The sequence below is a fragment of the Eumetopias jubatus genome, unplaced genomic scaffold (assembly GCF_037043125.1).
Source record: "Eumetopias jubatus isolate StellerSeaLion01/CBP00866 unplaced genomic scaffold, mEumJub1_p1.0 scaffold_16, whole genome shotgun sequence".
NCBI lineage: Eukaryota > Metazoa > Chordata > Mammalia > Carnivora > Otariidae > Eumetopias > Eumetopias jubatus.
Genome location: NW_028274822.1, coordinates 70,738,755 through 70,764,011, shown reverse-complemented (window position 1 = coordinate 70,764,011; position 25,257 = coordinate 70,738,755). Strand labels below are relative to the sequence as shown.

The following is a 25,257-nucleotide window of genomic DNA, read 5'->3' as shown; positions in this document are numbered from 1 at the left end:
GCCAGGCGTACCTCACAAGATGCTTTCCACTTACTGCACTTTCCTCACTTGTTCTTTGGCTCAGAAAGCTGGTCCCTTCACTCATCTTCACCTTCCTAGCTATTCTCTTCAGAATAAACAATGACTTTTTAATGAATAGATCTCACAATCTTTACTACTTTTTTCATTCTTCTTGACCTATTTTATGATAATTGTATACTATTTTTTAAATGTTTCTTCTGCTTTCTTTTTTTTCTTAAGGTTTTTATTTATTTATTTGACAGAGAGAGACACGGTGAGAGAGGGAACACAAGCAGAGGGAGTGGGAGAGGGAGAAGCAGGCTCCCTGCGGAGCACAGAGCCCGATGTAGGGCTTGATCCCAGGACCCTGGGATCATGACCTGAGCCGAAGGCAGACGCTTAACGATTGAGCCACCCAGGCGCCTCTGTTCCTTCTTATTTCTATGCTATTATTCTGTTCTCATTCTTTTTCCATCTGTCTGACCTGTCACCCACTTCTCTGTCACTTTTGTTCCTCCCCCCACCTCCAACTGCAGGCAAAATCCAACATCTCCACTGTCTTTGACCATATACACTTCAAGCTCTACATACTTTCCTTTGGAGGATTCATCCCATCTATGGGCTTTATGCATCACATCCACTCCCAAATGGCTTATCTTGAGGACTCTTGCCCCAGAGCTCCAGTTCTCTATCTATAACTTTCTAATGGGAATTTCTGCTTTGATGTCCCAATATGTCAAGTCCAATGTGCTCATCTTTTTATTCACCACTGCCTTCCCCTTTTCACACCCAGAATGAGTTTTCCTACCCAGTTTCCCTGCCTTTCAGCATCAACTTTATTCTCTCAATGCCTTAAGTTCAGAATCTTGAAATCATTCTCCTTATTTAGTCAGGTATCAAAAGTTCCCCAAGCTTTCCCTGTCAGTCTGATTTTACTGCCAAAACTTGAGTCCAGGCCTTCTTTCTCTGGCATTTGAATTGCTGCCACAGCCTCCAGGCTCTCCCACAGCCTCCTGCACTATCCTTCATACCACTACCAATCTGATCTTCTTTATAACCTTCATCATATCATCATATCACTTCCCTAATTAAAATATCTCATGACTTCCATTCCTACTACATCAAGTTTAAACACCTCAACCTGGCTTTCAGGTTACTCATGATCTGGCTCCATGTTACCTGTCCTATTTCCCACTATTACCCAACATGTTCCCCTTCCTTGAGTTAGGTCAGTTTTCTCACTGTCAGGAACAAGCCAAGTTCATTTCTGCCTGCATATCTTAACAAATATACTTTTCTCTTGCCTGGAATGCCTTTCTTCTGAAATGACACAAATCATATCCATCTCGCAAGAGAACTGTCCATGTTTGCTCTGTCCACTTCCCTGTTATCTGTTCTCTTTAACACACTTTAACCAGGCATTCTTCCCCACTATTCCTCAATTCATATTATTTTCCTATTACTAGTCACATCCTCAGTCTTTCCCATCTCAGTAAATGAAACCATCATTACCCAGTTGCTCTAAGACCCTAGCAGCCATCCTTGGCTCTTCTCCCTTATAACCACATCTAGTCCATCAGCAAGTCCAGTGAGCTCTCCTTTCAAAATATATTTCAAATCTGACCACTTCTCACTCATTGCTACCATTCTAGCTCAAGTAAATAGTACCCATGCAGTGTCTCCCAGCTTTCATTTTCGCGCTTGCGTAGTTTGACACAAAGCCTCCAGAATCTTCTTTTAAAGATATGAATCTGTTTATGTCACTTCACTTTCCATAGTCTTCAAGGTGATACCTGATCTGCTCTAGCCTAAGGCGCCAGCTTTAGCTCCTGCCAGTTTCCCCTCACTCCTTTGTCTCGAGCTTCTCTAGATTTCTTTCTCTTTTGAGAACAAGCCAAGCTTACTGACACCTCACTTACATATGGACACATTTAAAAATAATTACTAGATAAGTTGAACAGAATAAATGTCTTCAGTTTCCACAATATTTGTCTCTATATAATTTATATAAATAATTATATTTTTATATGTAAAACATATATCAACAGGAAAAACAATAAAATATACAATCTTTTCTCTAAAATAGTCTTTTGTATAATTTATTTTATGGTGAAACAACCTGTAACTCACAGAAAAACTGTTAAGTACAGCACAGATGATTTCCTAACCCGTTGCATTATCACTTCTGAAATACTGTAGTATGCAATTTCTAGAAACATGGACAGTCTCCTACATAATCACAATACAACCATGAAAATCAGGAAATTAATTCTGATACATTACTATTATCCAACCCTCAAAGTCTATTCAAGTTTTGCCAGTTGTCCTAATAATGTCAACCATAGCAAAAGGATCCAGGTTACATCACATGGTGTATTTAGTTATTAAATTTCTTTAGCTTCCTTTAGCTTTGAGCTGTTCCTCAGTCTTTCCTTGATTTTCATGACCTTGACATGTTTTTGTGTATGTGTATTTGTTTTGTTTTTATTGAAGTATTGTTGGCGCACAATGTTATATTAATTTCAGGTGTACAACATAACAATTCAACAAGTCTATACATTGTGCAACTTGACATGTTTTTATAGAATGGGCCAGTCCTTCAGTTTGGGTTTGTCTGATGTTTCCTCATGATTAGATTCAGGGTATGCATCTTTTTCAAGAATACCACAGAAGTGGTGCCGCATATTTATTGCTCCCTGTCAAATGGCTCGTGATTTTATCTGTCCATTACTGATGGATGTTTATTTTGGTCACTTGATTAAAGCGGTTTCTACCAGGCTTCTCTACTATAGTTACTCTCCTCCCTTTGTAATTTTAAGTAGTTTGTAGGGAAGTTCTTTGAAACTGTGTAAATTATCCTATTTTTCATCAAACTTCTCATTTATTATTTATTTATATCAGTAAAGATTCATGGGTGCCTATTTTATCCATTACTATCATGATTTTTATTTATTTTGATGCTCTCATTGTCTCATATTTTGCCAGTGGGAACCCCTTCAAGCTGGCTTCTGTGTTCTTTGACATGTCCCCTCAATTCTTTGAGTACTTCCTTACATGCTGTTACATCATCTTGTTTCAGGCTCATCTTGTACTTTCCCTGTAGCAGTCCTGGAATCAGCCATTTCTCCAAGGACACTTGTTTTTTTACTGGTTTCATTTAGTAGCCAAAACATGGTCTCTCTCAGTGGATGAGCTGGAAAATATGTGTATGAACACGTGCACACACCCACAATACACACATATACATCTATATTTGTGTCTCTTTATGGAAATCCATGAGTGCACACCTATACTGTGAATTCCAGTCCAAAGCTATAGAAATCATTGTAGTTTTTTCACTTCCGTATTTGTAATTTCTTTCTCCATTAGTGAGAAACCTGGCCCCCATTATGCTTAACCTACTGACTTTATCAGTCCTCTGAAACGTAACCAGACTCCCATCCTCATCACCTTCTCCTGCACGCATATAGATACCCATCTTACCCCTGTAGGGCTCTGACCCTCCTGCCCTGGGCCTTTTTCCCAAGTAGATGCAGTGCCCTCCTCACCCTGGTCAGGGTGCCTTTCTTGCTCTGCTACACCTAACACTAGTGCTAAGACTGAACTGTTCATTAAGGGATGGGAGGAAGAACCAAGGTCAATATTTTATTTAGAAAATGCTTTCTAGTTAGCGTAGATTTGACTACACGTTGAGAAGGCTATAACATTTTTGTTCCTTTTCCCCTAACAAAGCATATATTATCAATATTAATCAGTTTGAAATACCATAGCAATCAGTGGACAAGAAGCCAAATTCATTTCTTAAAAACACCCAATCTAGATCAATGTAAAACAAAGCATCTAGATTTAAAAAAAAAATTCCTTCACATTTTTTCATCTTTTTTCAAATGTTTTGGTGTTATGGACACAGCCTCAGAATCACTATTAAGCACTAATGATTATAAGTTAATGAACCTCACATTTTGAAGATGGTGGTTTCTGATGCCTAAGGCCCTTGAATCAAAATTAATTTTATCTTTTAAAACTGAGAAATGCAAATGTTTCATCACAACTACATTGATGTCATTCAGTTATACCACAAGACTTTGCAAGGCAATGTCTACATTGAATTGATTGTCCTTTGAAACTTTAGAACTGAAACTTCTGCAAGATTGCCCTTGATAACCGTTTCACAGAGATGAAGCCATGATGAGGAGTCAGGATATTGCCATCAAAGAGACTACAACCCCTGGAGACTAAAATGTTCCCAGGACAAAAAAACCCAAGTTTGCCTCCAAATCCTTTAAAGATATAAACTAACCATTCCAAGAAGTAGCTTTCTCATTCCTACTCTTATTCCAAATTTTCGTTGTCTGAGAAAGGCAAATTTAGCCTTTCTTCTAAATCAAGATATGATATGACTGCGCTTTTGTTTAATTCTAAGTCAAAACATTCCCAAACTCCCACTGCATTCCTGAGAAGCCCTAAATGCTGTTGAAGTGCTCTCATGGCCATGTCTCATTCCTTTAGAGAGCCAAGCACTCTCCATCTGTAGCTTCTTGGAGGCCATGAAAAGGGAACCCAGCCTCCGTGACTGCTCTGACCAGGTGGGTCAGATTGCTTTACAGTCCACTTACGAGGAAGCTAACAAGGCTCCTCTGTGGGCGTTTGAGTACACCTTACAGAACTGCTGATGACCTCATGAGCCAAAGAAAGCAGGTCTCACATTGTGGACTAAGCCTAAATATTAATACTACTTTATATTTATGTAGTGTCTTTTTTCCAAGGAGCTCCAACCTCTTTACAGACATTATGTCATTAATCCTCAAAGCATCACTGTTTGGTACATGGCAAATATTATCCCCCTCCCTTTTTTTTTTTTTTTTTTTACTGTGATGGAAACTTGCAAGTCAGTGATGGAACCCAGCACCCAAGTTCTGAGTCTTTGCACTATACCATGAAAAACCAGATTAATAATTTTTCAAGCTTATTCATTGCTTCTTGGGTGGGATTTGAGAGGATGTCTGTTTGTATGCATTTCAATTTAGAGTGTCTCTAGGTTCTGTGTTCCTCTTTTCCTTCTCCATTTTAAGTCAAGCATTTTCAAGCATATGTAGTTCATCTTCCACTGTTACATTTACAGGAACACCAGAAGTTTGTAGCTGAAATTTGAAATGAAAGGCTTTGTTATTGAATATGTAACCTGGCTTATCTTTGAGAGATACTTTATACTTTTCATACCCCAAGATAAGTTAGATTTTTAAAAAATCCCTTGGCCAGCTCAGGACACACTTAATTTATAGCAACCACATATTCACCAAAATCAGGTAATGTTCAACTAGATACAACCAATTTGTAATAAGTGATTAACATGTACCAGATAGGGTGCCAAACATTTTCAAATACATGATCTTACTTTATACATGTAATATTCCATGAGAACCTGTTAGATTAAGTGTTATGTGTATGGAAACACTCTCTTAGAGTAGGGCAAGAAAAAAAAAGACACTAATAGAAATATGGCCTCAGCTGCTTTATCCCCCAGAAAAGAGCTCAATTAACTCTAATTCCCTTAGTGGAAATCCCCAGCGTAAATATTTCCACAAAAAGGGAACATGTGGCTAAATTCTAAAAACCACCAGGAATTAGCTCAATACCCACAAACTTAAAAAAAAAAAAACTTAAAAAATTGGTTCCTGCATCCTCAACAATTAATGCAAAGCACAAAAAGAACAAAACACAGCCATATCTACTGATGATAAATCTTTCCTGATTTCACCTAGTTAGATACTTCCTAATCAGGAATATTAGAATCAGGAGTTAGGAACAATAGTGGCATAACTTTAAACACTCACAAAAATCAGTTTCACATCTCATCTTTTATATGACCCACTGTCATGTTGTTTTCCAACGTGGTGGTTGTCTGTACATTGCTGAATTACAAATGGCCATGAAAAGAGAGATACTGGGGAAAAATCAGAAAAATTCTTCTAAAATAAGGAGAAACTTTCAACTTTTACTCATTAAATTCTGAAAGCCTCAGAGTAAAAATGTGCCAGATGCCCTGCAACAATAATACTATTCCACTCTAAATAATATTCTAAATAAATGGTGTTTAATTTGAAACTGAGCAGCCCTTACCCCATCATGGAAAATCTTTATAGGTTGGAAAATATGTACAGTATGTCATACTTTAGGTATATAATTTAGCCATATTCTGTAGCATAGCTACACTGCAGTTTATACTCAACAACCTTGGTTTTTAAGAAAATATGTTCATAACATTCTAAATGTTTGTTTTTTCTTGTCATAGGAAATGTTAGCCAAAAGGAATACCCTGTAACTCATAAAAATTTAGTGATGGGGAAACTTAGAAAGTGGTAGTCAAAAAACTGATGTTTGCCCTAGCAGGGTTACCATGCATAATTATGTTGATTGTGCGCTGCATAATTCCAGGGTTACCTAAAACATAGACAACACTGTAAATGGCAACCCCTGGAGGTGAGCAATTCCTGGCACCCCTGGTTAGTAAAGCTTTTGAAAATGCTCATGTGTTTTTCTCTGATTCACAACTGAAAACCAGTTGTAAGCTTCAGTGGGACTTTTATTATTATTCCTTACATTTTTGCATGTGCGCAAAGTTCTAAACTTAGTTTTTCCTCTCCATATTGTTCTGAAAGACTTCCTACTGACTGAGCTGCAGCACACTGGTCTGGCATTCTCCCAGCCCTGGGTTTTCATGAGTCAGGGAAAACGTGCGCAGTTTGAAAAGAAGCTTGTCAGACATGCTCAACCAGCCATGGGCTAATTTATGAAGTCCTTCCCCCTATTTTTCTTTTCCCTCTACATTCCTAGAGCATACTGCTCGTATATTTAGTTAGCCCTTACTTCATCTACCTGTGTTAGATGTTGGTTAGTGTTCATTGTTTACACATCTGTGTTCTTCACTACCTTGAAACACTGCTGTCCATCCCTGTCTTGCCTTCCTAGTGCTCCCATCACCACCGCAGCACTTAACCATGGTCCCTTGAATCTCTGCTTTCCTCGTTCTCTCTCATTTCCTTTAGTCAGGAGGAAAACGTGTGGTGTCTAGATGGGGGAAGATAACTGGAGGCAATGGGAAGAAAGTCCACCTTCATATGATATGAGACCAGGAGTGACCCTGCAGATAGGTCTGTTACTTGGTCACAGCCCTCCACTTCCTCATGTACTCTTACTGTGGACAGACCTGGTCCAGTTTTAGTAAAACAATTAGAAGAGAATGATATTGGGAATTTTACAACAGTTTGTGGTGCAGTAGATTTCAAAATGAAAACAGAACAGTTTCTGGAAGGGTGTACAAGAAACTGATAACAATGGTTGCCTTCTAGGGAGGATAGTTATTAAAATAGATAAAGTAGGGGCACCTGGGTGGCTCAGTCATTAAGCATCTGCCTTCGGCTCAGGTCATGATCCCAGGGTCCTGGGATCGAATCCCACATTGGGCTCCCTGTTCCGCAGGAAGCCTGCTTCTCCCTCTCTCACTCCCCCTGCTTGTGTTCCCTCTCTTGCTGTGTCTCTCTCTGTCAAATAAATAAATGAAATCTTTTTAAAAAATTAGATAAATTAAACCAAATACATGGAAGCAGGCAATTAAATAACTAGATGTGAACTAAACTGATGCCATAGAAAATTCTGAAAGGATTCAAATATATTAAAAAATAAAAGTAGATCAGAAATAGAGGTATGGTTATTTTTATTTTGTGTTAGAAACTGAAAATGTTTCACCATTTGCTGGAAAAGTAAAATAAAAATTAATTTTAGGGAGTGCCTGGCTGGCTCAGTTGGTGAAGCATGTGACTCTTGATCTTGGGGTTGTACGTTTGAGCCCCATGTTGGGTGTAGAAGTTACTTAAAAATTGTTTTAAAAATTAAGTTTAGGTGTCTGCCCCTAATATAAAACTTATCCTTCCTCTCAACACCCAACTAGTTCTCCTTTGAGGTTTTTGTTTTCTTTTTTTCTTTTTCTCCTCAAGTGAACTCAGGGCCAATTTAAAGTGAAAATCTGTCTTCTGAGTGAATGTATCTTTGCCATTCTGCCTTCACCTTGTATGGAAGAGCTATTGGGGATTGGGAGCAGAGCCCCTAAGTGCCGTCTACTTTACCCTGTCCTTCCTTCCAGTGAGATTAGGCAGTTATGGACTGAGATTTGGAAATCATACCTATAGAGACCTTCCATGAGAGACACTCTTCATACCAGAGTGGACTTTTTCTGTTCTTTTTATGGGACCTATCTCTATAGTCATCTCTGTACTTACAGTTATACTAGATTCCTTTTGATACCTGCTAAAGCACTTTATAGAGACTCAGATTCAAGCAACTGACCTACATAGCAAATCTTTACGAAGCAAGGTATCACATTTCCAATTCTGTATCTATTATCTCTTCATCTCTTTTTTGAAGAATCAGCAAACCCATGTCAAGTTTAGTACATCTAATAACACCATCATGTCATTGCCTGTAGGTTTCCTCCTACATGCCACAAACCAAGAAACAACTTTTTCATTTTTTTAGAAGATTTTATTTATTTTTTGACAGAGAAAGAGAGAGAGAGAGATAGCATACAAGCAGGGGGAGTGTCAGGCAGAGGGAGAGGGAGAGGGAGAGGCAAACTCCCTGCTGAGCAGAGAACCTGATGCAGGGCTCCATCCCAGGTCCGTGGGATCATGACCTGAGCTGAAGGCAGATGCTTAACTGACTGAGCCACCCAGGTGCCCCCAACTTTTTCATTTTTATAATTACTTCAAGTATGTGCTTGAGTGTGTTTATATGTGTGTGTGTTTTTTAAGTAAACTCTACCCCCAACTTGGGGCTTGAACTCATGACCCCGAGATCAAGAGTCACATGCTCTACAGACTGAGCCAGCAAGGCGCCCCTGTTCATGTGTGTTATATATGTCTGTCTTTAGCTACCACAGAATTAATAGTTAATTACTAAAGCATTTGAAAGTAGGAAAGTACCTAATATTCTTCTATTGAAAAGTATCTAATAATATTTTAGAATATTATAATTTATAAAGGTAAGCCAAATAAACTTGAAGTTTTTAAATGTTCTTTTTAAAATTTTAATAATACACATTATTTATTAATATATCCAAAATATTATAATTCTACCATGTAATAAATATAAAAAATTATGAAGGTTATGTTTACATTCTTTATTTTGTATGCAGTCTGTTTTATGTTCCTTTATTACCTTTCTAGTTTACAAACAAAAATAGTTTCATAATGAAACTTCCATCATATTGAAATAAAGGAAAGCAAAAAGAAGAAATGATAAGCATGTTGTTTATAAACATATCAAGTAATAAAAAAGACAAATTTTAACAGAATTAATAAGCAAATTAATATGGAACTTCATATTTTTAATATAACTTTATATAAGGTACACATGAATACATTCTCATAGATAATTCAAAAACTACCCATAAAGATGTTCTATACCTTTGACTTTGCATTTAAAATACACACATGCACGTGCACACACACACACACACACAAGATATGCTGTCTGATATGGTAGCCACTAAATACATGTGGCTATTAAGCACTTAAAATGTGGCTAATTTGAGTTGAGATGTGCTGTAAGTATAAAATATACACTGGATTGTGAAGATATAGTATAAAATGAAAAGAATGTAAAATATCCCGGGGCACCTGGGCGGTTCAGTTGTTGGGTGTCTGCCTTCGGCTCAGGTCATGATCCCCGGGTCCTGGGATCGAATCCCACATTGGGCTCCCTGCTCCGTGGGAGGCCTGCTTCTCCCTCTCCCACTCCTGCTTGTGTTCCTGCTCTTGCTCTTTCTCTGTCGAATGAGTAAATAAAATCTTAAAAAAAAAAGAATGTAAAATATCCCAATAATTTTTACATTGACTACATATTGAAATGATAATATTTTTGATGTTAGATTAAATAAAAGCAATGATTACAATTCTTAATTTCATGTTTCTTTTTACTTTGTTTTTTTCTTTTTACTTTTTAAAATATATTTACTAGAAAATTTAAAGTTATGTATGTAGCTTGTAATTGTCTTACATTCTTTTCCTTTTTTGTTTTTTAAGTTTATTTATTTATTAATTTTTTTAAAAGATTTATTTTTATTTATCAGGATGAGAGAGAGTGAGCACAGGGTGGGTAGGACAAAGGGAGATGGAGAGAGAGAATCTCAAGCAGACTCCCCACTGAGCATGGAGCCTGACATGGGACTTGATCTCACAACCCATGAGATCATAACCTATGCCAAAACCAAAAGCCGAACACTCAACTGACTGAACCACCCAGGCACCACTAAATCATCTTTTTAAAAATTATCCTTAAGAAAATTATCTTTGGGGCGCCTGGGTGGCTCAGTCGTTAAGCGTCTGCCTTCGGCTCAGGTCATGATCCCAGGGTCCTGGGATCGAGCCCCGCATCGGGCTCCCTGCTCCACGGGAAGCCCGCTTCTCCCTCTCCTGCTCCCGTTCCCCCTGCTTGTGTTCCCTCTCTCGCTGTGTCTCTCTGTCAAATAAATAAAATCTTTAAAAAAAAAAATTAAGAAAAAACGCCACTTTAAGAAAAATGCCACAATTTTTAAATTGTGATAAAATATATATAACATAAAAGTTATTTATCATTTTAACTATTTTTAATGTACAGTTCAGTAGCATTAAGTTCACTCCCATTGTGCAACCATCACCACCATCAATCTCCAGAACTTTTTCATTTTCCCAAACTGAAGCTTCATATCTTTTAAATAACTCCCCATCTCTCTCCCTAGCCCCTGGTAACCACCATCCTACTTTCTGCCTCTATAACTTTGACTAAGTACCTCATATAAGTGAAATCATACAATAGTTACTCTTTTGTGACTGGGCTTTATTTCACTTAGCATAGTGTCCTCAAGGTTCATACATGTTGTAGCATGTGTCAAAATTTCCTTCCTATAATGACTAAATAATATTACATTGTGTATGTTACATTTGTTTATCCATTCATCCATTGATGGACATTTGGGTTGCTTCTACCTTTTGGCTATTGTGAATTGTACTGCTATTGACATGGGTGTACAAATATCTGTTCTAGTTTCTGCTTTCAGTTCTTTCGGGTATATACCTAGAAGAGGAATTGCTGGATCATATGGTTATTCTTTAATTTTATGAGGAACTGCCATACTATTTTCTTTTTTTAAAAGATTTTATTTATTTATATGAGAGAGAGAGGGAGAGCACAAGGAGGGGGAGGGGCAGAGGGAGAGAGACAAGCAGACTCGAGCCGAGCCTGACGGACACAGGGCTATCCCAGGACCCTGAGATCATGACCTGAGCCAACGTCAGATGCTCAACTGACTGAGCCACCCAGGTGCCCCCATACTATTTTCCATAGCAACTGAACCATTCTGCATTCCCACCAGTAATGCTAAGAGTTCCAATTTCTCTATGTCATCCCCAGGACTTTTCTGTTTTTTCTTTCTTTCTTTCTTTCTTTCTTTTTTAAGATTTTATTTATTTATTTGAGAGAGAGCACAAGGGCGGGGGTGGAGGGTCAGAGGGATAGGCGAAAGCACACTCCCTGCTGGGCAGGGAGCCCAAAGCAGGGCTCGATCCCAGGACCTGTGATCATGACCTGAGCCGAAGGTAGACATTTAACTGACTGAGACACCCAGGTGCCCCTCCAATACTTTTATTTTCTGCTTGGTTTTTAAAAAAAATAATAGCCATCCTAATGGGTATGAAGTAATATCTCATTGTGGTTTTGATTTGCATTTCCTTAATAATTAGTGATGTTGAGAATCTTTTCATTTGCTTATTTGGCCATTTGTTGTTATCTTCTTTGGAGAAATGCTTATTCAAGTCCTTTGCCCAGTTTTTAATCAGGTTGTTTGTTTTGTTGTTGTTGAATTGTAGAAGTTCTTTATATATTCCAGGTATTAATCTCTTATCAGATGTAATGACTTGCAAATATTTTCTCTTATTTCATATTTCCCATATTTCCCATATTTCATGGGTTGTTTATTCACTCTCTTGGTAGTATTCTTTGATGCACAATTTTAATTTTGATAAAGTCCAATTTATTTTTTCTTCTGTTGCCTCTGTTTTGATGTCATATCTAAGAAATTCTTGCCAAATCCAATGTCATGAGCTTCCCCCTATATTTTCTTCTGTGAGTTTTGTGGTTTTAGCTCTTATGTTTAGGTCTTCAATCCTTTTTTTTTTTTTTTTTAGCTTTTCTTTTTAATTTTCTTATTTATTTTTAAAGTAAACTCTACCCTGATCATGGGGTTTGAACTCAACAACCCTGAGATCAAGAGCTGCATGTTCTACTGACTGAGCCAGCCAGCTGCCCCTCTTCAATCCATTTTGAGTAATTTTTGTATGTGGTGTAAGGATCCAACCTCATTCTTTTATATGCAGATATTCAGTTTTTTCAACACCATTTGTTGAAAGATTTTCTTTTCCCCATGAAGGCTCTGGACACCCTTGTTGAAAATCATTTGGTCATATTGGTGAAAGTGTATTTCTGGGCACTCCATTCTATTCATTGGCCTATATATCTGTCTTTACACCAGTACCACATGCTTTGATTACTGTAGCTTTGTAATAAGTTTTGAAATCTAAAGTGTGAGTATCCAAAGGCCTCCAAATTTGTTTTTCTTTTTCAAGATTATTTTGGCATTTGGGGAGTCTTTGAAATTCCATATGAATTTATGAATGGATTTTCTATTTCTGCTCCAAAAAAAGTCACTAGGATTTTCACAGTGATTGTACCCCATCTATAGATATCTTTGGGTAGTATTGACATCTTAACTATATTAAATCTTCCAATTTAGGAACATGGGACGTCTCTCCATGGTTTTATCATCTTATGTCTTGCTTGAGAAGATCTTTCCAATGCTAAAGTTATAAGCAAAATTTTCTATATTCTCTTCTAATAAACTTATAGTTCTGCTTTTTACATTTGTCTTCTCAAATTAACTGGGATCTTTTTTTTTTCTGGTGTGAGAATGTTTTCCTGTTGTGTTGATACTACTTGAATTTTCTGCCCTTTCCTGCTAATTTAAATGCCACTTTTATCATAAATTAAAGCCCCATACATACAATAGGTTTGTTTTCAGACTTACTATTCTATTTCACTGATCTGTATGTCTACTCCTGTATTACTGCTCTCATGTGTTAATTACTCTAACTTTGTATTATGTTTTGCTATCTGGAAGGGCAACTCCTTTCCCCTCATAGTTCTTTTATTTTTATTTTTTTTAAGATTTTCCTGTACATTTTCTCTTCTAGGTGACTATTAGAATCAGCTTACTAAGTTCCAACAGACATACATTGGAATTTTGATTGGGATTACACTGACTTGATAAAATAATCTTAGGAAAATTGACATTTTTACATTTTGAAGAAAAATTATTTCTAGTTTCTGTATTCCTATTGTTACCATAGGCCCTAGGAAACTTCCTGTTTACTTGGATTATATCCTGATTGCCATTGTAAAGCAGTTCTGTCCTATAGAACTTTCTGTGATGATGAAAATGTTTTATATCTGTGATGTCTAATATGTGAGCACTGAACACTTGAAATGTGGCTAATACAACTGAGGAACTGAATTTTAAATTTTATTTAATTTTGATTAATTTAAATTCAAATGGTCACATGTGGCTCATGGCTACTGTAATAGTGCTGCTTCAGGATACATGAATAACTGTGTAATTGAGCACTTGTGTAGATAGTAGAGGTAGGTAGCAAAAGAATTTTTTTTTTGATACCTACTAGGTGAAGGACACTGAGTAAGGCATTGCAGTGCAGAGAGTGTAAAAACCATAATATTAATACAAATGAATTCCTAAAGAATTTAAACCCATGTAAGGACAAATTGTTTACAAATTGTAAAGGACATGTAAGGACAAATTGTTTACAAATTGTAAAGGACATGTAAAGGACAAATTGTTTACAAACATTTACGATGTCAGAAAAACACAAGTACAAAAACATGATGGGATTTGCTCAAGAAAGAAAGGTCATATCAGATTAAAGGAGTTGGAAAGTCTTTTTGGATGAAATACTTTTTAAGAGTGGGACCCCTGAGTGGCTTAGTCGGTTAAGGTTAAGTGTCTGCCTTTGGCTCAGGTCATGATCCCAGGGGTCCTGGGACTGAGTCCTGTATGGGGCTTCTTGCTCAGCGGAGAGTCTGCTTCTCCCTTGGCCTGCCACTCCCCTTACTTGTGCAGGCACATGCGCTCTCTCTCTCTCTGACAAAAAAAAAAAAAAAAGGAAAAGTAAAGAAAAAAGAAATACTCTTAGAGATTAACCTTGAAGGAATTATTCAAAATTTAAAAGAGAATAAGTCATAGAAGATTTCTGTTTTCTGAAGTGCAGGAAATAATGAAGAGGGAAAAGAATGAGGTGTGTTTGGAGAATGTAACTATTAGTTTCATAGGGCTGCTGTAACAAATTACCACAAATTTGGTGGCCTAAAACATTAGAAATCTATTCTTTCACGAGAGGCCAGAAGTCCAAAATCAGTGTCATTGGGTGACATCAAGGTGTAGACAGATTCAGATTTCTTCTGGAGGCTCTAGGGGAAGTTCTGTTCTTTGCCTCTTCCAGCTTCTTACGGCTGCTGGCATTCCTTGGCTTATGGCCATTAGGTGGTCACATTGTCATCTTTGTCTGTGTTCAAGTTTCCCTCTGCTTCTCTTTTATAAGGATACATGTGATTCTATGTAGGGTCTACCTGGATAATCCAGGATAACCTCTCCATCTCAAAATCATTAATCATACCTGCAAAAAATCTCTTCCCCCTTTTTGCCATATAAGGTAATGTTCATGGGTTCTAGGGATTAGGACATGGACATCTTTTGGCAGCTCATTTTTCAGCCTACTACAACAATCCAGTTTGGCTGGAGTAGAGGATGCCTGTGGTAGTAGGAATGGTAACAGCTGTCAGTCACTGAATGACTTGTATATGTGTGATGCTGTACCAGGGGCTGTATCTGAGCTATTCCATTTACTCATTACAAGAACTCTGTGTAGGCATTAGATGAGAGAAGAATCTAAGGTGGCTATGTTTTCCATCTTTGATGACTGGGAAATGGTGATTAATAGAAATTGAAAAGTCATGAGGAAAAATTGGTTACAAAGGAAAAAAATGAACTCAGTTTTGGCTGTCTTTAGTTTGAGGTCCTCTTAGGTTATCCCCAAAAAGGGTCAACCCCAGAAGAAGCCTAAGAACCTTACATAGAGATCTCCTGCAATTTCCGACTTCCATTTTCCCCTTTGGGATGAAGAAATAAAGTATAAGGAGCACTAAATTCGAAATCAGGAGACCTGGGTTCAAGACTTCCACTTACTAACTGTGCGAACTGAACAAGTCATTTCACTTCTTTGAACTTTAATTTCCACATTGGTAAAAGAGGAATAAACACCCCCTGCACTCACACAGTTATCTCTAAGGAATAAACAGGATCACATTTATGATGCTCTTAGTATATGGTCTATTGTAAGCATTTAAATGTTTGTAAAAAGCAAAATTATTAATATGTCAAATATTTTAATTTTGAGGTTATATATCTTTTTTTTAAGATTTTATTTATTTATCTGACAGTGAGAGAGGGAATACAAACAGGGGGAGTGGGAGAGGGAGAAACAGGTTTCCCGCTGAGCAGGGAGCCCGATGTGGGGCTCAATCCCAGGACCCTGGGATCATGACCTGAGCCAAAGGCAGACGCTTAACAACTGAGCCACTGGCTCCCCTTGAGGTCATATATCTTAAAGCTATCCAGATTCTAAGCAACAGTTAACATTAGTTTTATTTATTTTATTTTATTTATTTATTTTTAAAGATTTTATTTATTTATTTGACAGAGAGAGACATAGTGAGAGCAGGAACACAAGCAGAGGGAGTGGGAGAGGGGAGAAGCAGGCTTCCCATGGAGCAGGGAGCCCGATGTGGGACTCGATCCTGGGACCCTGGGATCGTGACCTGAGCCAAAGGCAGACACTTAACGACTGAGCCACCCAGGCACCCCTTAACATTAGTTTTAAATGTCTATTTATTGGCTGCCTTTCTCATTGTTCAAACTTTCACCACTTAAGTGTCTTAAGCACCACCCAAGACCAATTCCCTCCCTTTCTAAGTGGATGACCTAAATTCTACTTCGTAGAAATAATTATGGCCATCAAATATGAATCATTCAACTTCCTGTTCCCATATTTAAAAATGTATATATATCTATATCCACTTTTACTTCCTTCCAGACCTCAAGTAATATCCCATCTTTTGTCCAAAGTGAATATATCTTTCTGTATGTGCTCTTGATGCAGTTTCCTCCATCCTGAGCTCCAGGTCACATAATTAATGCCCTGGTGAATATCTTCATTTGGATATCTCACTTCCAATTCAGAATCTTGAAAACAGAGTTAATTATTTCTCCATCCATCATCCCCACGATGCTCCCACCGCTCACCCCCTTAGCTTCCTCTATTTCTTATCTTGATCAATGCCATTACCAGAAACTTGGGTAATTTTTGTCATTTTTTACTTCTTTATTTGCCATCCCTGTGTTCCTCCCAATGAATGATTAAGTCATGTTAGTGTTTGGGTTCAGGCATTTGTTCTCTCTCTCCTCAGCCCTCTCCCTTATTAGTCCTCTCCTCTCTAACTTCACTTTTGCTCTTTTTCTTGCTCAGATCAGTTCTCTTCTGAAATAGCCTCATTGCTCCTTGTCTCATTCCTGTCCCGTCTACCCTTTACACTGCAGCCATAGGGATCTAACTAAAACAAACCTGCTTTTAGAACTTTTCAGTGGCATTCCATTACAGTACAAAGCTTCATGTACTCCATCCTTTGTCATTCATTCTCCCATCCAAGTACTAACCAGGCCTGACTCAGCTTAGCTTCTGAGATCAGACGAGATGGGGCACGTTGAGGGTAGTATGGCCGTAGAAAGCCCAAACTTCAGAGAAGGACATTGTCTGATCCAGCCCACCACCCTGTCCCCTTTCTATTAGTCCCACTGAACTATTCCCAATTCTTCGGAGGTAATCTGCTTTATAACCCTGTGCCTGTGCTCCTTTTGTCTAGAATATTCTCCCTGCAACTTCAAATTCTAATGCCATTTGCTGGTGAATGTCTGCTCATCTTGCACTACTTAGTGTAAGCTTCGCATCCCCTTTGAAGCCTTGCCAGGCTTCCCCAGGAAAAGCTAATAAGATCTTTTTGGAACCTCTCCTGTACCCTATACATGACTATCATTTCATCTGTAACCAGTTTGTTTCCCCCCTACCAGAGCCACATACGTGGGAATGTGCTTTGAGCAGCTTTGTATTGTTAGTGCTTAGCACAATATCTGGCACAGAGAAGGTGCCCCAAAATGTTTGTTGAATAACTGAATTAATTCTAGAGCTCTTAAAGGTATATGATGCCTTAGAACATATGGAGAAAGGGAGAATTGATATAAGTTTTGGAGATTAATGGAAATACACGGTTATGACTCTAAGGAGAGTACATATTTACCTCCTAAATAGAGATATCCTTGATTTCAGGAAATCAAGAAAGCTAATGAATGGTCAAACCCTTCATAAATCCCACTAAAACATGTGACTCTTCCCAACATACAAGAGAGCTCACAGCTCCGCTGGAGTTGGAGGAAGTGTTCTCTTTAAGCATTCACTTTTTTACTGTTCATTCATCTCAGTGTTAACTTGAGCTACATTTATGCTAATAGCATTTATTTTGTAATCGCTGTTGATTTACCTTACATTGTGCAAAAAAAAAAAAAAAGGATAAATGTTAAGGGAGAGGAATCAAAGCTAACATCAGTGCTATAATTTATTTATAGGGGCACATACCCTCTCTGAACCATAGGGACACACATCCTCTCTGAACCATAGAATTTCTTGATCTGGGAACTTCCAAATCCAAAGATTCCATGCTTAACAATTGATTATAAATCCATACTGGTAAGGACTGGTTTTCTAAAGGGAAAACATTTTGTCAGATCTGACCTGACAAATAATTTTGAAGTAAGCAAAATTCACTGCACTCTCATCTCACCCCAGGCACATAAAGTACTCACAGTATTTCCTGCTTGCCTGGGGCTGCCTCCTCCCACCCTTGGCTCCCCATATAGATCTACCTCCTAATGCAAAGTAAGTACTATATCCTTTCTATATTGAAACTTATCTGTCTGCTTTCCAAAGCCTGTGAGGCCCTGGTTTCTGCAGGCTGCCACTTGGAGACCATTTGATGAGTTCATTTACACTAACATCATATTGAGTAATAATTCCAGGGGAATTTATATTTTTAACAGGAGTGTATTGGAGAGGGCGCCTGGATGGCTCAGTTGGTTGAGTGTTTGCCTTTGGCTCAGGTCATGATCTCAGGGTCCTGGAATCGAACCCCACGTTGGGCTCCCTGCTCAGTGGGAAGCCTGCTTGTCCCTCTCCCTCTGACCCTCCTCCCTGCTTGTGCTCTGTCTCTCTCTCTCTCACTGAAGTAAATAAATGAAATCTTAAAAAAATTAAAATTAAAATTAAAAAAAGGAGTGTATTGGATAAATAGCACTTAACTCTAAGAGCCAGTGTCATAAAGGGACATTTCTCACTGTCCCATATATCTTCCATGTCTTTTCATGATTCAGTGTCTTTGAATATACTGAACCTTCTGTTCTTACCCCACCCCCTCACCATCTCCAGTCTGGTGAGCTCCTGCTCATTATTTTAAGACCCAGCTCAATGTCCCTCTTTTGCTAAGAAGGCTTTTCTAAATTTCTCAGGCTGAGTTGGTTACTCCCTGTTGACTTTTTTAAAGGTGGGGGGAGGGGTAGAGGAAGAAGGAGAGAGTATCTTAAGCAGGCTCCATGCCCAGCACCGAGCCTGACATCGAGCTTGATCTCACAACCCTGAGATCATGATGTAAGCCAAAATCAAGAGTCCTATGCTTAACCAACTGAGCCACCCAAGCGCCCCACTCCATTTTGACTTATAAAATTCTGTATACTTGCTCTTAATTTCTTTTACTTTTTATGTACTCTTCAACTGACTTCAAGGTGACTTCTGCCCCCACAAATTCATTGCACTTTGTAACCTCCATGTGGCGAAATCAAGTGGATATATTTCTGTCCTCATCTTTCTTGACTTCTCAGCAACTGACACTACTGACCACCACCATTATCTCTTTTATTTTCTCCATTCCTTCTTAGAACTCTCTTCCCTGGGCTTTCTTTACATGACAGACTGCTAGTCTTCTTTTATCTCTCTTTCTCAATCTCCTTTGTTGGCTTATGTTTCACATAATCTCTAAATGTTAGAGTTCCTTAAGGCTATGTCCTGGCCCCTTTCCCTTCTCATGCTCTGATCTCTCAATAAGCAAAGTCTTCCACACCCCTGGTATTAATTAGCCTCCATATGCTGATGACTCTCAAATTTACATCCTCATCACAGACCTCTCTCCTGGGCTCCAGACTTCCATATACAGCTGCTTATTCATTATGTCCACTTGGGGTTTCACATGTGCTCCAAACTCAGCCAGTTCAAAACTCCCATTTTTCTCTACCTGAGAGAACAGTACCTTCATCCATGAACTTAGTTAACCCAGAAGATGGGAGTCACTATTGACCTACCTGCCTGTCCTTTACTGTCATATCCAATTGGCCATCCTTCTGACTCTGCCTTCTAAATATTTCTCTCACTGTTGACTTCTCTTTATCTGCACTGTCACCCAAGTTATCACCTGACTACTACAGTAGTATGACTCATCACCCTGTGTCCACTTGATGCCTCTAGTACCTTTCTACACTGCAGGCAGAGTACTCTTTGAAGATTCATTCATCCATTTATTCATTGAGAAATATTTATTGAGCCCCTACTGTGTGCAAGTTGCAACCAAGATGGGCATGTCCCTGATCTCTTGGAACTCTGTTAAGAGCTTCTGATAGGGGGAACTAACTTAACTGGAATGAAGGTAGGGAACATTTCTTTGAGGAAATAATTTTTCATCTGAGATCTAAAGAATGAATACGAATTACCTAGGCAAAGAGGTTGACAGGAAAGAACATTTTAGATAGAAGGAACGTCATATGCAAAGGTCTAGAATCAGGAAGAAGTCAGCTATGAGAAACTGAGAGGGCAAAGAGTGACAGATCAAGTGAGGAGGTGAAGGTGGTACGGGCAGAGCTAGGCCCTGGGGGGTAGTGATTCTAACTGAGAGGTATTCATGGGCCTGGTAGCCCCCTCAAATAGCCCTCCATAACTGATGAGTGTGTGAGTTGCAGGTGTGAGCCTTCTGAGGAGAAAGGACATAGCCTTCATCAGGGTCTTATGGCCAACCTGTGACACCTCTCCCTCCCTAGAAATGTAAAAAAAATTACTGATGGTGTATGGAAAAAACAAGGTATCGACTTTGAACTTTGTCCTAAAAACAGTGAGATGCCATAGGAAATTATTAAACCAAAAAGTAACACGGCTAGATTGTAAAATCCACAGGGCAGGGATTTTTTTCTCCTTTGTTCACTGATGTGTCCCAAGCAACTACAACAGTACCATGCACAGAGCTGGCACTCAAGAAATAATTGCTGGATGAATGAATGTCTATTGTGGCTATTGAATGGATTTCTATTATATTGTATTACATTATATTATACTCATGTACTTAATGTCTCTTCCTTTTAATACTCGGTCCTTGAAAACCACTGTGTCCTATTCATCTTTATATTGCTAGAGATATGGTCCTGGTGCCCAGTACAGTGCCTGGCTTAAATTCAGCTTCAAAAATGCATTCATTCATTCAGCCAGTAATTTAAGAGCATCTACCAGATGCCAGGAACTGGGAATACAATGATACAACTAAGATACTGTCACTAACCCAAAGGAGTTTGTCCTCTGGATGAGAGGACTGGTAAGTAGGGCTGATAGTACTATGTGGTAAATGCCACAAAAGGGGTAAGAACAGAACACAGACCTAGAGGTGTCATGGAAGGCCAGTAGGCAGAAGAAACTCCAGGACTGACCCTAGGCCTGGTGAGGAAGGGAAAAGCAGAGAAGGAGAGTGGGCATTAAAGGCAAAGTCCAGAGGGAGGTGTGCAGGGCCATTTGGAGAACTGCTAGCGGCTCAGTGAGTCTGGGGCAAGATGAAGCAGCAGAGGTGGGTGAGGGCCACACGGAGTCTGGACTTTATCCCGGGGACAATGGGAAATCATTAGTGGATGGGTTATGAATCAGAAGAGTGACATATTCAGATTTAATAGAAGACTACTTAGGTTCCAGAGTGGAGAATGGATTGGAGAAGCAGCAGTAGTGGGAGTTCAAGACTTAGTACTTGGGATAGATGATATTGGCCTGGGCTAAAGTAGAAGCAGTGGCAATAAAGAAAAATGGATGGATTTGATAGCTATTAAGGAGGTAGGATCAACAGGAATTAGTGATTAGATAGATGTTAGGGTGAGAACGATGGAGTAACCATGGATGAGTCCCAGGCTTTTAACGTGGACACCCCCAGGGGACTCACAGAGAGTGGGAACAAAGATTGGGAGCTGGCTTAGAGAGGCAGATGATAAATTCCAATTTGGACACATTGCATTTGAGTTTTCTTTAGAACATCCATGTGGAGACTTTTAATAGGCAGTTGATTACACACACGGATCTGGAGTTCAAAAGGAAGATCTAGGCTGAATATATAGAAGTGGAGGTCTTTGCTTATAAATGGTAACTGATTCCTAGGAGCCATACACAGAATGTGGAGAAGGAGAAAAGATGCTCAAAGACAGAACTCTGGGAGAACATTCAAGTAACAAACATTTGTTTTTTAGTAAATGAATAAAGGAATATATAATAAATGGAATAATTTAGAAGAAGGGACCCCTTCTTGTGCTTTCAAATACTGCTACCAAGTCAGCTAAGTAACCTGTCTGTGCTTAAAGCAAAACCTGCTCTTTGGCTTCTCAAAAGAATATATTACCAAACAAAAAATGGAAAGTAGGGAATTACCATACAGCAGAAAAAATATCTTCAGGGCTTTTTTCAGAGGTACATGTCGATAACCCTGAGGCTCTATTGGTAAGTGGATCATAGTAGCCTCTTGTTAATCCATATACAAGGAACACTTTAAAGGCTATCTGTTTAAAATATAATATGACATGCATTAGGAATCATTTGATGATCACCCATTGTTGTTCAAATCACCCAGATAATCTGTCTAGACTGCCTGAGCACTAGCCCTTTGCTTGCCTGGTTGGCTTTGGCATCAAATATGCAAACTCAGACAGTTGGAATACACCCAAAAAAATGTTTGTGTGGATAAATCTGTTGTTTGTTTGTTTGTTTTAAAGATTTTATTTATTTATTTGACACAGAGAGAGAGAAAGATCACAAGTAGGCAGACAGGCAGGCAGGCAGAGGGAGAGGGAGAAGCAGACTCCCTTCTGAGCAGGGAGCCCGATGCCGGGCTCGATCCCAGGACCCTGGGATTATGATCTGAGCTGAAGGCAGGTGCTTAACCGACTGAGCCACCCACGCACCCCAAATCTGTTTGTTTATATAGTTCGTATGGACTATTCATCTATGTTAGAAAGTGGCCCCTGACCGATCACATACTTGCTTTTGAACCCACTAGTTTCCCATAAACCATTGAGAGTTTCCAGGCCTCACTGGTTGCCTTGAGATTGTATACATTATTAAAGATGTTTTGATTAACTCACTGCAATAAATTTACAGTTCTGAAACTTGTAATAAAACTCCGGTTTACTTTTGAGTAAACCATCAGACCAACCTGTCGTTTGAGGATTTGTACATCCATCTTCCTTTCTTCTCAGTATACCCAGACTTGATTGAAGTGAGGGAAATTTCATTTGAATGGAAAGCATGCCCAAGCAACATTTCTAGAAAAGCTGAATTTTACCAGGTGCTTTTTCTTTCAGCCACACTGTAACAAATTCATCTCCTAGATAAAGAAATTGTTTTTTGTGCTTTAGGTTTTATGGTGCTATTTCTTTTCCTTTAGAGCAGGCCATTTCAAACTTTTACATATCTAAGCATACCAGTTATTTGATGAGCAGCTCTACTTATTTTCTCAGAGTTTTACTGTTCTCTATAATCGGTGTCTTAGTTTAAGCCAAGGAAAATTTGTGGCTTCTGAGATCAGAAAATCAAATGCTTTCTAAAACTAAAGATAGTGATTAAATTAGCCATTTGTAGACCCAATCTTTGGTTCTAAATGGTACTTAAGTGTTTTACTGACATTCCCACTATTTTGTAGTAGTAACATATCAATAGTAACAATAGCCTGTATCTATAACAGAAAAAAGGATAATGTTGGAAACTCTACTAGATATTCTGATGAGGCTTGTTTAAAAATATATGTTTTATTCCATTTTCCTACCGAAGAAAGAACAGAGGACACTGGAAAACCTTTCCTCCCATCTAGTGGCTGGAAAATATAAAAACTCTATGTGTTTCTTGGAATTCTGGGCATTAGGCATTGTCTGACAGATTGCAATACATCCATTTGCTTACTTAACAAAAGTAAGCTTTAAAATCTTTACCAAAGCTGAACCCAATGGGAAAATATGTATTTATGATGATTCACTAATTAACTTCCCTTTAATCAATAACATACAGTTCTCTTCAAGCAGAAAGAAGGGCCATGGTCCTTCCTAATTCATTAATCTGAACATATGATAAAGATAAGGCTCTATGTTTCTGCTAACTGAAATTGGGACCACAGTTATATTTGCTTCTAAAGCAATCAGTGCCCTAGATCTCTCCTGACCCTTAATTGCTCCTTGTTGGCCCCACACCTTGACAACTCTTCCTTTAAGAGTTGTATGTGCTGAATTCACTGAAGAGAGCCAAGAAATTGTCCCTGAAACTGGCTGCCTCCAGGGGACCTCAGCTCCTGAAACTTGGAATAGCAGACTCTGATACTGGCAGCAGGGCCAAACCAGCCCACAGGAAAGCAGGTTTGGATCCGTTATGCAGCTAGAGGGATTAATGCTTGGTCTACCTGTCTTGTATATGCCTTGTGCAGACGTCAAAACCTCTGCTGAATTGTGCCTCTTGGTGATTCTCACAGATTCAAAGAATGAATTTTGCATACAGTCAGCAAAGTTCTGAGAGCTCCAGGAAGAAGAGGAAGGTCAGCGAACCAGTGAAAGTCTTCATCCCTGACAGAAAATGAAAGTTAGATGCCTTCACTGCATTTACTCTAAAATAATTTTATTTTGCAACAAACATGCATGAAGTGTCTTAAGTAGCAAAGTAAGTTCCTATCACCAAAACCTTTTACTAAATTTGTTGCTCAACTTTTTTAGTCAGTTTACTAAGTGCTAAATTACTGGGTAGACATGGGTTCACTTTGCCACAAGGAAACAAGGTCACCAGGGCTGCCTTGGGATAGCATTACTTCAAGGCTGAGTTAGAGACGAGACACACTTTATATTTGTAAAAGAACCACAGCAGCTATTTTGAAAAGAAATAAGCTGTTGTTCTCAAAGGAGGGTTTTCTTTGCATAACTAAACTCCCCAGGTATTTAGTCTACTGTGAAATGTTGTAACTTGTTGTAACCTGTGTACTGGAATCCCTCTATAGCTTTATTAGAATTCCCACAGAATTGCATAGGATATATGTGGTGGTGCTTATGCAGGTGTGATTTTTATGTTAACTCCAATCACGAGATTGATCAGCTAAGTGTTGGACGGAAATGTACTCTCCCTGTAAAGTTCCTCAAATCTGGCCCTACGCCCTGCTCTGTTGGCCACCTGAGACAGGCAATAGGCTGCAGTGCAGGAGCCTGGCTCCCTTCTGAAGGCTCATGTTGAATGCTTCCCAACAAACACTTCAGTTTATCAGTCTGTAACCTGCAGATAATGTTATTAATTCTCTCCTTATTCTGGGAGAATTTTGATAAACTTAATGATTGGTATTAGACACATAATAAATGACTTAAAAGGGTTTTTATTGTTTAATAATTTAATGTACGTGCTTTCCAGTTAAATAAAACCAAAACACAAGGTATTTTTTTACTCATCTTTTTTTTTCCTTCACTTAGTTTGGTGTTTCTTCAAATGTAATAAGGACATCTGCACCTGGAGTGCTCATTTAAATATGGATTACTGGGCCTGTTTCATTTCTCCAAAATCAAAATCTCAGGGGCTGGGGCCCTGTGGAGAACTCCCAGGATTCTAATGCACACAAAAGAACCCTGGACCTCTGACCCAGACTAAGAGGAGAATCTCTGGAGCCAGACATGTACTTTAGCCAGCAGAAGGC

General features: G+C 38.7%; 1 protein-coding gene across 1 annotated transcript in view; it reads left to right on the top strand.

Annotated features, from left to right (window-relative positions):
* Window positions 1–24,165, top strand: part of HORMAD2 (HORMA domain containing 2) — an 86,118-nt gene extending 61,953 nt beyond the window's left edge. The window contains exon 10 of the mRNA XM_028124784.2: window positions 24,061–24,165. Coding sequence (XP_027980585.1) covers window positions 24,061–24,165 — 105 coding nt within the window. The remainder of the gene's footprint in view (window positions 1–24,060) is intronic.
* The last annotated feature ends 1,092 nt before the right edge of the window (window positions 24,166–25,257 follow it).